Genomic DNA, 16,498 nt, shown 5'->3' with positions numbered 1-16,498 from the left:
TCACACGAAGTTATTACGAGAAGAGTGATAGGTCCAACTAGGATGAGTTGGTGAGTCTTTTACACCTTGACTTACCTTTAACCAAAGATAGATATAAAATTTTGATATAGCAATAATAATTCTCGTGTGCACTGTATCAAATCCTATTCGCACTTTGCCGATTTGAGGAAGGCTGTTATTATAAACCTTTCCTAAAGGCACGTTCTGCACGACGCTTTTATTAGTGAATGCAATTAAGTTATCAAAATAAAGAAAGAAAACAAAATAAGTTTAAAATTTTACATTTATTCACGAATACTTCACTTCAATGCTTACAAAAATTCTTAATTAAGATCTAAAATCTGGGTTTATTTTTATTGGAAAAGAAAATTATTTTGAGATTGAAACACAAATTAAAAAAATTATATTATTCTTAACTATATCAATGAAATCCAGATTCATTTATCAAACCAATTAATCTTTCATAAAATTCATTAAAATCTAAGAAACATAGAGTAAAGTACCTTGAACCGCTTCAAACATCATGAGAATTTGATATTTAAATTTTAGCATTCAAATGGTTTATTAATATAAATTTAGGGATCACGAGTGGCCGATTGGTCAGGCATCGCCCCTGTAAGAAGACGCGGATTCGAATCCCGCCTCGTGATCTAATTTTTTCTATTCTTTAAAATTTATATCATGAGATTTCCAAACACAAAATAGTCGTCAACACTTCTATCAACTCCCAAACAAGACACTTTACCCTATCTAACCATACTTATTCTATCGGGATAAGGAAAAAGGTTCCACTGTAGATTATCGTGAGTGATTAAATTTTTTTCCTCCGCTTTTCCGGCGTTGTCTGGAACAAAGCTTCGTCAGCGCGTATGAGCCGGTTGACCGCGCGGCTTAGCGACACATCTGTTGCCAAACAATTGATTTTTATTTTATCTGTGCTTGCTGTGTATGGCAATACTCTGTTTGGTTTTGGCGGGAAATCGTTTGGGGACTGTTAATTTTGAGTATAATGAGATAGAATATAGAGGATGATGGTTTAATAGTTTGAAGTGGATAATTTAGGAATTAAAAGAAATTACGAATTTTGCTGCTTAATAAGGTATAAAAATATTTTTTTACGTTACATTTTTTATATAAAAAGCCATATCATTAATAAATAGGATGTTCTATAATAATTAATCACACAAAATATTGCCATACGTAATAAATTATACTAATGAAGACGGTAAGCAGATTGTGTAAATTTAATCACCCATCGTGAAGTAAGATGATGGTTAGTCAAATGAAACAATGTTTTTAAAAATTTAGAAAATATACCTTTAATATTGTGATAATAATTCAACAGTCCACTTACTTTCTCATATTATGCTAATAATAAATAATTTGTAAACTTGTCAAAATATCGTCTAGAATGTTGTTAAACTATTTTTTTAACTTATAATTTTAATTTTGATTGTGACAAACATCATAAAAAGGCGCTTTTATAATGCCAATAAAGTTATAAAATCGTCTTCTTAAATTTTTATAACAGTGTTGCCACTGTAACATTTATTTATCCTTAAATTCTCACGAATTATAGCAAAAAACAGCCCATTCCATTCAAAATTCAAAAAGCACATTCCATTTTTTCTTTTACTTTCTAAGCTATTGCATAGCTTCTATCGCGGGCCTTGAGCGCGGGGACCGAATCGAGAAATTCCGTAACGAAAAAACCTCACGCTCCCCACTCCGACGGGCTCGGAGGTGTGGCTTGAAGGCATAGCATGCAATAGCTTTACCGCGGCAGTCCCCGAGTGCCATACGTTTTTTTTATTAAGTTGACAACACCAATCGACATTTTGACAAGTTCACTCATATAAATATCTACGTATAGACATGCATTACGAGTCACTTAAGTACATCCTGTTTTCACGAGTAATGACAGAAGTTGTCAATAGTTCCCCCATTGATACAGCCCAAGTTTAATAGTTATATTGCGTTGTTCGCTTCAGCATTTGCATGACATAATTTAAATTCACGGTACATTCACAGTACAAGCTTTTGTTTGAGTCATGCAGATGCAGAATCATTTTAAGATTAAGTTTCCACCCGCGACTTCGCTCGTGCTCGTTCAAAAAATTGGAACATGCAATATTGTAATGTACTTTCTATGATCGAAATATTGAAATTCTATTATTTTTATGCCCCAATTTAAACGAGGCGAATGGTAAGATAACTTTTCATAAATCTATATGCCGCAAAAAGTTATAGCAACAAAACATTATTTATAGAAAATAAAAAATGTATAGTTATAAATGGAGAACTAATCCATATCAATTTTCTGTCAATACTCGTGTAAACTATTGCTTATAATTATTATACCATTACTAATATTCATTCAAACATAATAATATCCTAATGAATACCATTGTACTTTTTAAGGCAGTTTATATTAGTCCCTTAAAATTTATTAAGTATACCAGCATGCAAATAAATATATTTTTTTAATTGCATACACCCAAAAAATTACACCCAATATCCGTCTTATTCTTCTGGAAGATTCGAAAAAACCTTAAGGCATTTTATCAAAAATTAAAATAATTAAGTACGTCATACCGTCGTTAACATTGTCATAAATATCATAAATATGTACCCAATGTACTCGAAAACCAATACTTATTATTAATCAATTAAATAATTACCTAACTGAACTAGATTTGTGACTAAAAATTCGATTATTATTATTATTGAACACAAAGACAATTCCCTCACACCCGACTAACATCCTTGAATTATAAATATAGTTTAAATAATTGTATAAATTAACGTTTATAAATAATGTACCTATTCTTATTAAATCCAAAATATTGCCCACATATAAATTTTACTCTAATATCGTTGCGAAATAGGTTTTCTCTAAATAAAGGGCTTCTTAGTTAAGTAATGTTCAATTAAAATTATTTTATTGTGTCACTAATTCTCTAAAATTAAAAATATCATATTTTTTATCCTTCGAGCCGGATATAAATAGCAGATTTAAATACAATTCCGAAGTTATAGATAATAATACAAACAAATTTGTATGGCAAGACAAACGTTGTAATAAATTTAATGAGGATAAAGCAACTTAAAATATTTTTGGAATGTACTTATAATATTTTTTCTTAAGTTGCAATAGAAGTCGAATTATATTCGGCACAATCATTTATTCTAATTGAGCAATTAAAATCAATTCAACAAATTTTAAATTACCTACCAATACAATAGCTAGAAAGAAATCGTACTGATTTCTAGATTTAATTTTCATAAAACAACATCAATTTCGCAACGATGTTTCACGTGTAGTTGAAATGATGACATGTATAAACAAAGATGTCATAAAGGATTTAAATCGCGATTTATTCATTATTATACTTCCAGAATGTATTTATTGACTAGTACAATAAAATATCCTACGTACAACCAACAAATAGTCCGCAACTGAAACCTGTCAAAGCACCATAAAATTTAAAAAAAATTAAAAAAAACGTTCGCAAAAATTAGAACACTTAATTGCTACAAAAAATTATCGTGTTGCGGTTTTGGTCTCAAATATATTCTACACTCCACACACGACTATCAACGAATAAACCGCGATTTAAACCCGTCAAAACACCAAAATATCAACCAATCACTACAAATGTTTACCAACCCGGCGTGGTATAATTGGCCAATCGCCTCATCCTCCTCGTATTACGGTCCTGGTCTCTAATATAGGGTATATTAGAGACCAGGACCGTAGACCGCACACAACTACCAACGAATAAACTGCGATTTACGCCCTATAAAAATCAACCCAATTTCTCCAAAAAAAGACGGGTTGCACTCCGGGAGTGCCGGCAGAAGTGAAAACTTGATTATTAACGTTCAGCATGTTTGATATTTTGGAATGGTATCCGTCTTACGCATGGAATATAAGGGCTAAAAAAAATCCGTCTTACGCTTTTTCGATCAGGCCACGTGTCCTGACGCGAGTTTAAGATTTTATACCCAACGCCGCTAAAGAAGTTTTCACTTCAAAAATCCTGCCCTAAGCCCTTTAAAATGTTTACCAACCCGGCGTGGTATTGGCCAATCGCCTCATCCTCCTCGTGTTTCGGTCCTGGTCTCGGATCTTCTTCTCCATTTCAGCATTGGTCAGGGTTTCAAGGTGTGGAGCCCATATTTCCGCTTCTGATGGTTGGCGGTATGGCGTCTATGGTAGAAAAACATTGGATTAGGTATAATTTTAAATATGTTTAACTTAAGTGTAGATAATCCTTACTTCCTATGTATGCTTAAATCTTTAAAACGACGCAACGGATTTTGATGCGTTTTTTTTAAATAGAGAGAGTGATGCAAGAGGAAGATTTTAGTATGTTATTTATTAGATTTTAGACAAAGCGGGCAAAACCGCGAGCAGAAAGCTAGTAATATTATAATCGATAAAATGTGTTTGTTAGTAATTAGTAATTACATTGTTTTGTTTATGTCTTTCTTTTACATCGGAATAGAGCGATTTTATGATTAATTTTTGTGTCTGGATATAATAAGGAGGCTAGAGAGTAACATAGGTTTAATTTACCCTCATTTTTTAAACATATCGGTCCATTGAGAAATTCCTTTGACTGCACAGATTGTAGTTACTGGCCGAAAGCTTGCAGTTTATAAACATTATGTTACTTATTGGAGAAAAAAATGAAATAAAAATGTTGCAAAAGCATCCTTTTCGTAAACGAAGTAACGTTAGTATTATAACTACTAATATCATCCAATACAAATTATACAAGGTATATTATGGATGTATATATGTTCTCTGTGTTTATACTATTTTATTTATGTATTTTAAACTTTATAAATGCACCTCTTGGCCATAAACTAATACTTACACTGTTTTTCTTTGACCACCAGGTTGTCTGGAAGAGATCGCTATCTTAGCGATAAGACCGCCTGTTGTGCTCAACTGTGTCTATTTATTTTATATATTTACTTTTGTAATTTTTATTTATTGGTGCACAATAAAGTATTTTTGTTTGTTTGTTATACATACCTCAATAGTGGGCAAAGCTTCACTGAACCCATACGTCCGTTGGTGCCAACCCAGCTGGCCCCTCACACTGTAAGCGATCCCAGTTACAAATTCACCGCCCAACCCCAATTCTGCACATAGCTTCATTGCAAATTGTTCCGGATTGTTCTCCTTTTCTGACATATCCCATTCCACCTGGAACATAATGTATTTTAGTGTGGAAATAATAAAAAAAATAGTAGTTATAAAAATACTAGGTTTCCGCCCGCGGCTTCGCCCGCGCAGTCAAAGAAAAACCCGCATAGTTCCCGTTCCCGTGGGATTTCCGGGATTGCGTCATTTTCCCGGGATGAAAAGTAGCCTATGTCTTTTCTCGGGTATCAAAATATCTCCATACCAAATTTCATGAAAATTGGTTCAGTATTTTAGGCGTGATTGAGTAACAGACAGACAGACAGAGTTACTTTCGCATTTATAATATTAGTATGGATAGTATGGACTAGCAAACCGGGCGAACTCCGTTTCGCCACCAGAGACACCTTTTCTTTGCTATAAACCTCACTGAGCCCGAGACCTTTCCAACGAATGCAAAACCGTGGTGCAAACCGTGTGCAATCGGTTCGTGCGTTCTGGAGTTATAGCGTCAGGAAGGAAAACCCGACTTCACTACATAGTATAAAACAAAGTCGCTTTCCCTGTCCCTATGTCCCTTTGTACGCTTAAATCTTTGAAACTACGCAACGGATTTTGATGCGGTTTTTTTTAATAGATAGAGTGATTCAAGAGGAAGGTTTATATGTATAATAAGATCCATTAAGTAGTGGAGAAGTACTGTTATTTTTGAGGTTTCTAATGTGATGTCGTAAAAAATTACATTTATTCCGCTTACATTGCAAACGCAGGCTGAACCCTACGAGTTTTATCAAAATAATGTACTAAGTATTATACACATTGAAAAGGTCTACAGAAAAGTCCGCGATGGTATATGTCTATCTCTTATGGATAACCCACAATAACTTTTTTTTGTCATTTACTTTTTACGACAAATAATGGCTAATTTTCGAAGCGATTTTAACCAATACAGCATTAATCCTTAACCAATTAAATACCATGGATACATTGTTCATTTAATATAGATCTATATGGCCCTTTACACCGTATGATTTAAGTGAATATTTTCGAAGATATTACAGATTTAAAAATTGCAGGACGTAGCGTTTGCGGCCGCCCGGCTATGTATTTTATACCCGTGCGATGCCGGAGGCCGGAGCGGGCCGCTATATTTTTATACCTATACAACGTTCACAATTTTTCTGTAGTGTATTTAGTATCAGCATTGCACCCGTGCGAAGCCGGGGCGGGTCGCTAGTATTTTTATATAGTAGATTTTGTGATACTTTGTAATTAATAATTACTGCTTTATTGACAAGATGCTACATTATAAACATATTCCAAATCATCAGTTAGAAATAAATTTTGTTTACAGAAAATTTTATGATAGAATAACTACACATGAACAACTACTACTTATGATAATATACTTTTCTATTATAAATCATTGAAATGGTATAAAAACAAAACATTAAAACTAATATTTAGTCCAGTCTAAAAAAAATAATTTTTAAATTGTAAGAGTTCTCTATAAATAATTTAACATTAACTTACGGTATCAACCAAAGACGTGTTCCCCACATGTATATTCAACTTAATAATGACTCGTTGATCGGTAGCCTCTTCCAATATGGCTGGTGGCTCGCTTGGAAAGGCCTCAATTTGCTGCTTAATAGATGATGCTATGGCCGGTATGAAAGTGCTTGTGTTGAGTTCTAAATCATCGCATAGAACTTCGGCGAATTGCTCTGGGGTTATAATTGATTCTGTGAACGAAACATATTAAAAAAAATTATTGCTTGATGTCATAAGCAAGATTTTTAAAAAAACTGCATTGCTTGAAATTGTAACAAGAAATTTTTATTTTTTATCAATCTTGATCAAAAAAAAATTATTGCATTATAAATACATCAAAATTAAGTACAACCATTTTAAATATACTCAATGTATAGGTAACAGAATTTAATAAAAATTAATATTTATTACCATTCTTGTTCCAAGTGAATGTATCCCTTAGTTTCTGACCTTCAATCTCCATATCAAGTCTGATGGGCACAAGAATTTGCTTCTGTGAAGCATTCTCTAACATAGCCGTCATGTCTGTATCGTCAAAGCAGAGCGGGAATGTACGGACCTGAGAATAAAATAAAAAATGTGTGCGTGTACTAGTGTACACACGTAAGAAGTGAAACTTCTTTATGACCTTATTTTTTCAAAAAATAATTTACTATATGCAACTTTACAGAAATACGTCGAATCACGCGTGGTAGGGATAAGAAAAAGATGGCGCGTAACGGAAAAATGTCACGCGTAACGAAAAAATGTTACACTAAATTTTTTTCCAATCCCGATAAAGAAGTTTCACTTCAATTAAAGAATAATAACCCACTTGTCATAAAATATAGCACAATAATTATGGTAAGAATTCACACTATTTTTATTGTTATGTAAGAAAAACTATATGTTAATTATGAAATGTTTAATTAATTAGACGTAGAGTGATGATTGTTAAATGAACGTTCAGCCTAGTCATTCATTTAAATAGGTATTGAATGGGTTTAATTCGTAGTTATTCAATCAAAAAGCAGATTCAACCAGATGACGTATTATGTCGTCATCTGGTTGAATCTGCTACGTATGTGCTTATTTAAGTTAGAAGTAGTGGATCTACTACTAACTTAAATAAGCATCATTGCATCCTCATTAAAATTCAGTCAATTTTACCTTCTTAGTATGAACTCTGGTCCTACTGATGGGTGTAGCTTGAGGCACCGCATCCAAATGTGACGAGTTCGGCATGACAGGCAACCAGGAGGGATTGTGCGGCTTTTTGCTCTTACCCTCTCTAGGCGTTGCCATCTCTTGGCTGACTGACACTGCTTTATACCTGTTGCAAAATTAAATATTGTGATCATGTTTTGTGAAGGTGCATGTGTAGATCAAATTGGTTACAACAATTAAGTACAGATGTGTTTATATAGGTATTATATAGGTACCTATTTGTCGAAAGATTTCCGCCGCGTCTTTATATTCGCGAGTTTATCGCGACCACTACACCAATTTCCATTGTATTTTCACTAACTGAATGTGGGGTTCTCAAAAATGCTTTTAGTACATAATATATTGAGCTCATGTTAAGCATAAAGATCGTTGGGTGTTCAGATCACGCTGATAGCACAAATTGATATAGATATGTGTTTGATGTTTATATGTATAAACTGGGATGGGGTTGTACTTTTTCAGAGACACTATACTCACATTTTTTATTGTTTATTACGACACAACACAGGAGGAGAATAAATTGACTTATACAACACACACACAGAACATAAAAATTACTGTAATATATAAATAAATGTTTAGATTATACAACCAATCACAATATGTATGCAATCGAAATGAAACAAGATAATAATAACATAACAAAATATTTCTGTCTACCCTCGTTTCGGGCGATAATTAAGTCGCGGTACGAAAGCTACCCGCATACGTCATACAGCGACTATACTTTGAAGTAACAAATAATATAATTACGAATTTACGAGTGAAAAGAACGTCATGATTTCTTTGAATTGCACCATGAATTTTAGAGCGTTGAGATGTCGATTTTTTAAACGGGCCGTGACTTTTCATAACAAACTGCTGTTCTCTTTCCGCGTAAATGCGTTTTTCACTATCACTACATAGTATAAAACAAAGTCGCTTTCCCTGTCCCTATGTCCCTATGTCCCTTTGTACGCTTAAATCTTTGAAACTACGCAACGGATTTTGATGCGGTTTTTTTTAATAGATAGAGTGATTCAAGAGGAAGGTTTATATGTATAATAAGATCCATTAAGTAGTGGAGAAGTACTGTTATTTTTGAGGTTTCTAATGTGATGTCGTAAAAAATTACATTTATTCCGCTTACACAAACGCAAGCTGAACCCTACGAGTTTTATCAAAATAATGTACTAAGTATTATACACATTGAAAAGGTCTACAGAAAAGTCCGCGATGGTATATGTCTATCTCTTATGGATAACCCACAATAACTTTTTTTTGTCATTTACTTTTTACGACAAATAATGGCTAATTTTCGAAGCGATTTTAACCAATACAGCATTAATCCTTAACCAATTAAATACCATGGATACATTGTTCATTTAATATAGATCTATATGGCCCTTTACACCGTATGATTTAAGTGAATATTTTCGAAGATATTACAGATTTAAAAATTGCAGGACGTAGCGTTTGCGGCCGCCCGGCTATGTATTTTATACCCGTGCGATGCCGGGCCGCTATATTTTTATACCTATACAACGTTCACAATTTTTCTGTAGTGTATTTAGTTTTAGTATCAGCATTGCACCCGTGCGAAGCCGGGGCGGGTCGCTAGTTTTTGTATAAATCAATGTTTTTAGTTACTTCTTTCATTAAAACGCAAGTTTAATTAAATACAAAAAATCATTGTCATTACAAAAGGTTTAACTATACCACACATATGGAATATTTGTATTAATAAAATTAAAAGAAGGAAAAAATTATAAAACATTTAACACAACACAATTTAAATACTTATTTCTTTTGTATAATCACAAAATACATAATAGTAGCTAAACGCTAGTATAATATATTTACAGTACGTATATAAACTAGATAAAAGCCTATAAGGTAAATTTATGGATACAGATTTCAACATTCACACATCATACTTACGTTACCGTAACTTCTGTAACAACCTACTCAAAAAAGTAAGGCGAGTGTTCGAAGAAAAATTATTCGTCGAGGCCGGTAAGGACACTAAAAAAATGTGGGGAGCTGTCCGTAACGTGTTAGATCAGGACTCATGTACCTCATCATGCACCGAACTTCTTAACACGCATAGTAACCCACTGGAATCAGTTAACACCATAAATAGCTTCTTCGCCAGCGTAGGTAAAAATATGGCTAATAAAATAAATGCAACAAGTCAACCCAAATTTGCAAACTCAAGCTTAAATTGCTCAATGCCTAATTCGATAGTTTTCTTGGAGATCGATGAAAATACAGTTGATGGTATAGTAAGTAACCTCCGCATTGATAGTGCCCCTGGGTGGGATGGCATTACCCCCAAACTACTTAACGCTACCAGATCAAAACTTGTACCTCCCATCACACACATCTGTAATCTTGCTTTAACTTCGGGTATTTTTCCTACAGCTCTCAAAAAGGCTATCGTACATCCGGTTTACAAGGCTGGGGATAGAGATAGTATAAATAATTACAGACCAATTTCAGTACTGCCAGCTATCTCCAAAATTTTAGAACGAATAATATACAAGAACATGAATAGCTACCTTGAGAAATATAAAATCATCGCTGACAATCAGTTTGGTTTTCGAAAAGGCATGTCAACAGAAAATGCAGTCGCTGCACTTCTAGAATTTTTAGTTAAAAATATAGACAACAAACTAAAGTGTATTGGCATATTCCTCGACTTGTCCAAAGCTTTTGATACTGTCTCTATCCCTATCCTACTAAAAAAGCTCGAGCGAATTGGTATCCGGGGAACGGCTTACAAACTACTTGAAGATTTCCTCTCGAATCGAACTCAATCCGTTAAGATTGGTAGTCACATCAGCACTGAAGAATCTTTGGAATTTGGCTTACCCCAAGGTAGTTTACTATCTCCACTCCTCTTTCAAATATATGTTAACGAACTTTGCCAACTTGCTTATCCTTCTACACGTATCATAGCATATGCTGATGATACTGTCCTTTTGGTGAGTGGCCGTGACTGGGATGAGGCAAAGAAAGGAGCGGAAGGTGCTTTAAGTGTTGTTCAAAATTGGCTTTCTTCAAACTTCCTGAGTCTAAATGTTCAAAAATCTAAATTTATTACCTTTGCCAGTAAAATATCTGCCATTCCACCTGAACCCTCTTTCAAAATTTTAGCTCACTCGTGCGATAGAGTAAATACCTGCAATTGTCTATCTATAGATAGGGCCGACACAGTTAAATATCTCGGTGTCTGGATAGACTCTTGCCTTTCCTGGAAACAGCACCTTAACGCTATCTCTTCACGAATAAGGAAGTTAATCTTTGTTTTTAAAAAATTACGAATCCCTGCTAATAAAGACGTTCTTAAAATAGTGTACACCGCATTATGCGAATCAATTATTGGTTACTGCATCACCGCTTGGGGAGGTGCTCCGAAAAACAATATTCTACAAGCCGAACGAGCTCAAAGAGCAGTGATTAAAACTCTTCTCAACAAACCCTTCAGATATCCAACGAAACAAGTATACACTGATTTTAAGGTACTTACTGTGCGCAAAATGTATATACTCCGGGCAATGATGAAGAAGCATAAAAGCCTTCCCGCAACTAAAAGTAAACTCTCAGATAAGAGGCGACCCCCGCCGATATGTCCAGTCATATATACTAATACTAAGCTTGCAAAAAGACATTACGACTACCTAAGTGCACATCTATATAATAAATTACATAAGACACTTAATATACACAACATGAACACATTACAATGTAAGTCCAACCTAACTAATTACCTTCTAGAGCTTAATTATGATGAATGTGAACACTTGTTAGATCATTATATTATTTAATCCAAACTACAAACTAGAAAACACACACACACACACACACACACACACACACTCTTACACACACACGCACACCCACACACACACACACACTCAATACGTATATCCTTTCTTTTAAATTCTTTTAGATTTTTTGTTAAATTTCTCTCATATGTATAGGTACATATTTTTTTTTGCAAAGAGTTTATTCTTTAAAGTCATCAAATTTTCGGCTAAAGTGATACTTGCATAGTATAGAATTGTTATAATATTCAGGTATATATCTTGTATCAACGGACGGATAAATGTCTCCTGTAACACAGGACATTTCCTAGCATAGGAGACATTGTTCAAATATTGCAATTAATTGTACCTACAGCTACGGTTTTATGTTTTACTTATATGTAAGTTATCCTATAATTGCATGTACATGTATATTTTTTGTTGTCAAATAAAGAATTTTATTTATTTATTTATTTATCAATAAATAGTTTATTTCATGAGAGCATTTTTGTATATTTTGTGTGTGTATTTAACAACCTGTTTTATTAATGGACATGCCAGCCATCACAATATTTTCCTTCACCAATTCGAGTAGTGGTGATCCATATGCACCCATAAATTTAAAATGCAATTTACAGTACACCCGTTGTATTTTGATAATCTATTAACAGTGCAGTGTCAGAGTATCAAATTTGTTCGATTATAGAGATTAATGCGAAAAAATGACTTAACAACTAATAAGATGTTATAGGTAGTTCTGTTTCAGATGTGTAGAAATTATGCTTCATTTGACACGTTGGAATTAAAACAATATCTTCGAATAGAGTATGGTTGCAATGGCACATAGAAAGTAATGTCATGAACTAAGGTGGGATTACGTTTTCATTGGCGGAGGCTAGGTGTTGCCCCGGAATGGCAAATAGACACAGATTTGCACGCTGCCATGTTATTCATTATATTTAAAACATTAAAAAATTTCTCATTTATAAAGCATTTGAATTCTATGAAACTAAATATCAATTTTTTTAATTATATACTACGCATAAATATTATTAAATACATAAATTAATAATGTGTGTAGCCACAATTCTCTATAGCCACCTAACTGGGTACAGATATAAATCAAATAATAAAATTCAATGCCAAAGAAACACACTATTGAATTTATAATATGACTAGCGGTCCGCCCCGGCTTCGCCCGTGATACATATTTACGTTTTCTCTACATAAAAACCATCCTCGTACTTCAAGGAATATAATAAAAAAAGAATTATCGAAATCGGTTCAGCCGTTCTCGAGTTATGCGCTTACCAACACATTTTGCGATTCATTTTTATATATAAGAAGATTTATATTACTATGAAATGTATGTTACTATGAAATGCAGTTCCATTATAAATTACTAGCTTTCCGCCCGCGGCTTTGCCCAAATTTCCAAAGAAGAACCCGCATAGTTCCCATTTCCCATTCCGGGATTTCCGGGAAACCTATCCTATGTTTTAATCCAAGTTACCCTCTATATGTGTCCTAAATTTCATTGTAATCGGTTCAGTAGTATTTGAGTGAAAGAGTAACAAACATAGACACACATCGATCCTCACAAACTTTCGCATTTTTAATATTAGTAGGATATTATGTACATATGTATTAGAATACATTTTGTATGACTTCAATGTATATAAAAATCGAATGCTAAAAAAAATCTTGGTAGAAGAAATATAGGAAACATAAATATCATACTTACTTTTCATCATTACCCTCAATAATATCCTCTACTTCAGAAGCTTTCAACAAAGATACAGAACTTGAAAGAACGTGAGGCCCCAAACCGTTGTCGACTAATCGTTTCCTCTCTTCATTCGTGAGGGTCCTCCTGGCCATGCCAGGGTACTTCTTGTATAGAGATCCACGGAATAACCGTAAATAATTTCCAACCTGTAAACATAGAAAGTTTTATGCATATCGCCTAATAGATGTACTTGGAACTTTGATTATCATATAACAAGTTGGAAAACACAAGCAATTTTCGTTATAAACGCTTGTTTAATAACATATTTGCAGTAGCATAATATATAAGTACCTCAGACCCAACGCAATAAAAATCACCCCCTTCTTCGATCTGAAAGCTTATCGGCTTGTCGCCGTAAGTTCTTAATGCCATATTGCTTGCTTTTGTTCTTCTCTTCAAATAACTTCACTTTATAATTGTAATAAAATAATTAACTCAAAATCTAAAATCGTTGGGAACTGCCATCAATAGTGAGATTGACAATTATTATTCAAGCGACGCACAAACGTCAAATGTGACATAAGAATATAGATATAAGAATATACCAAAGACTTTGTTGATAAGTGGTTGGTTGTTAATAATCTTGGTTGTTAAAATAAATTCCAAAGAGTAGAAAGTTGTTTAAATCCAGACTTTAAAATGATTCAATTAAGGATTCAATAATAATTAATCCTAGATAATATAAAAGATAACAACAATCTACTACTTTCAAAATAGCATTGCGCCCTGAAATTCGAATTTTGAAGTTATATTTGAATTTTTTTATGAACACATTTGACTTGATTTTTGATTATTATCATTCCTTTCAAATAATGGATACGATGTTTAGCAATTAAAATTAAAAATATATAAATAGATACCCACAAAATAGCAGCATTTCAATTTCCATCTCACAAAAACGGTACAAAAACGAACACGATACGCATATATGTACTATTTGTCATGGGATTAGCGTACATTTTCATATTATGAGCGGTATTTCGGGCGTTGGGCGTAAGCATGGAACTTGGAAGTATATAGGCGTAAGCAAAAGGCATGAATGGCGAACAAGGAATTGATGTAAGCGCCGCACCACAGAACAGTAAAAGTAGATAGAAGTGTGATGTGGGCGTGGCCCACGTGTCAATGATAAGTTTAGATCACCTAACTTGCTCTCAGTTGTGCGCAGAAAAATATTCGAGTCGGTTGTCAGCTGTCAAACCTTTTTTCCATATTTATTCATTAATTAGGACGTGTTGTTCGTTATAAAGAGTGCAAAAATGATAGCAGACGAAATAATATCAGCAATGAAGGCATTTCATACCGTCGGTAAGTCTTATTTTAATTTATTTTAATTATATTTTATGTTATAACTTCGCTTGTCGTAATTTGTCAAAATTGTATACAAATATCTAGTCAAAATGAACCTTAATCCATAAGAAATTAGTACTATTATAGATTGAACAGCAAACAAGACTTTCTGGAATATTATTGCAATAAACAAACGAATGTCGCTTTAGTGATGCTTGTGGTGCATATCGACAGTATCGATACTTTAGAAAAGACAAACATTATAAATATTAAATTTTATTTTATTTTTCCTTAGCTTTCATTTGTCTAATTTATTTATAGATTTCCCAAAGAGGCTAATTTAAAAGAGAAATGGATAAATGCAACGTGACGAGTTAACTGGATGCCGAACAGTACTAAGCGGTCTAACAAAGGCCACCGATACATCAAACCTACAGCAGTTCCAAGATTTAAAATAATGCATATTTTCTGTTTGTATTTTGTAAATATAGATTTATACTATTCTATTCCGTTTTTTATTTAATAATAATAATATAAAAAGACGTACTTAGTAGTAATAAACATACTCCAAAATGTGACGCATTATACTATACTCATATAAAAGGAAGAAAAAAAAATACACAAAAAATATTTATTTGTGAATTATCGATAACAAGGCTGACATCCCTCAGAGCATAGCATCAGATAAATATCAAGTTAATGTCATTAATGTTGAGTGACACAAATTTCAACCTTATCTCTATGTGTTGCGTTTCAAATTTATATCTATCGAAAACTAACGCCCTCTGTTGTGGAGTAGCTGAATGTTTTCGAATTTGGAATTTCTGTGCAATGAGAAACAAAACAGCTAATATACCTAGGGATGTTATACTAAAATAAACCGTAACATCGTGCGTTAGGGTACATATTGAAATGCTGAATTTATAACCTAAGTCAGTTTTTACTCAAATTAAGCTGTCCAATCAAAGGCATAGTTTACTTGTAGTGTACTGTATAACTATCGGTTTAAATGTGTGGGTTTGGCGACACTGGTTTTCATACTAATTAGACATAGACCGGGAGATACTGACACAAAATTTCGAGTCATTTGTAACAAGGATGGCGGTTCTACAGGGGTCTTAGTACGCAATGACAAAAAGAAAAATGATGGTGTGAACGCTGGTACCGGTGGCTTAGTCGCGTGGGCGTTTGTCGAACTCGTCAGAAAAATAGCGAAACTCAAACGATTTGTAACACAAAAATTTTAGAATTTGCCGATAGCCCATAAAAAAGTAGTAGGCGGTAGTGTCATGCCATACTTTTCCGGTGTGACTTACAGCCCGCCATACCGACGCGAATGTGTTGATTTAAATAAAACAATCATTCAACCATTTGTACCAGGCTAACTTTTGCACAGGTAACTATCGTCGTGCAGCCATTTACGAAAATCGCCATGCCATACTTTTCGGACGATTCCAAATGGTCGCCATACCGCCGAAAATCTGCAAAAAAATTTTATTTTGCCAAACTTTTTGTACCAGTATTGCATTTGGATTTTTGGAGAGTATTTGATAAAATGTGACCATTATTATATTTGCCATACTTCTAGTAGGGGGAAAAAGTGCTGTCATACTTGAAAACTTAATTTATTATTAATTTATATAAGTGAAGATTTCCAACACATCGATCTTTGAAATTTTGTATTTATATTTGTTGATCCTCAAACTTACAGGA

The 16,498-nt window shown here is 33.5% G+C and overlaps 1 protein-coding gene and 1 long non-coding RNA gene across 2 annotated transcripts; one reads left to right on the top strand and one right to left on the bottom strand.

Moving 5' to 3' along the window:
- Positions 1 to 273: 273 nt before the first annotated feature.
- Snr1 (SWI/SNF related, matrix associated, actin dependent regulator of chromatin, subfamily b, member 1) lies at positions 274 to 13,988 on the bottom strand. Its single transcript, XM_090114593.1, has 8 exons — positions 13,787 to 13,988; positions 13,451 to 13,641; positions 7,862 to 8,024; positions 7,124 to 7,271; positions 6,692 to 6,903; positions 5,048 to 5,221; positions 4,075 to 4,213; positions 274 to 903 (listed from the first exon to the last, which is right to left on the bottom strand). The coding sequence occupies exons 1-8, from the start codon at positions 13,865 to 13,867 to the stop codon at positions 812 to 814; spliced, it is 1,200 nt and encodes a 399-aa protein (XP_089970719.1). The 5' UTR covers positions 13,868 to 13,988; the 3' UTR covers positions 274 to 811.
- A 597-nt stretch (positions 13,989 to 14,585) lies between these two features.
- LOC149899298 (uncharacterized) lies at positions 14,586 to 15,291 on the top strand. The gene is made up of 2 exons (XR_016457989.1): positions 14,586 to 14,803; positions 15,107 to 15,291. It is a non-coding gene; the product is annotated as an uncharacterized LOC149899298 (long non-coding RNA).
- Positions 15,292 to 16,498: the final 1,207 nt, after the last annotated feature.

This window comes from Colias eurytheme, chromosome 21 (assembly GCF_061535395.1).
Source record: "Colias eurytheme isolate Ceu_HAF_F1 chromosome 21, ilColEury1 Martin Lab GWU primary, whole genome shotgun sequence".
In the NCBI taxonomy this organism is placed as follows: Eukaryota; Metazoa; Arthropoda; class Insecta; order Lepidoptera; family Pieridae; genus Colias; species Colias eurytheme.
Note: the sequence above shows the minus strand (reverse complement) of the source record. Positions and strands in the feature narration are given on the sequence as shown.

Bases quoted from the DNA above. Each gene is read 5' to 3' on its own strand.
- Snr1 (XM_090114593.1), bottom strand. From the start codon at position 13,867: ATGGCATTAAGAACTTACGGCGACAAGCCGATAAGCTTTCAGATCGAA. The intron at 13,642-13,786 runs GTACTTATATAT...CTATGTTTACAG, and splicing joins TTTATTGCGTTGGGTCTGAG to GTTGGAAATTATTTACGGTT. The intron at 4,214-5,047 runs GTATGTATAACA...TTTCTACCATAG, and splicing joins AAGCTTTGCCCACTATTGAG to ACGCCATACCGCCAACCATC.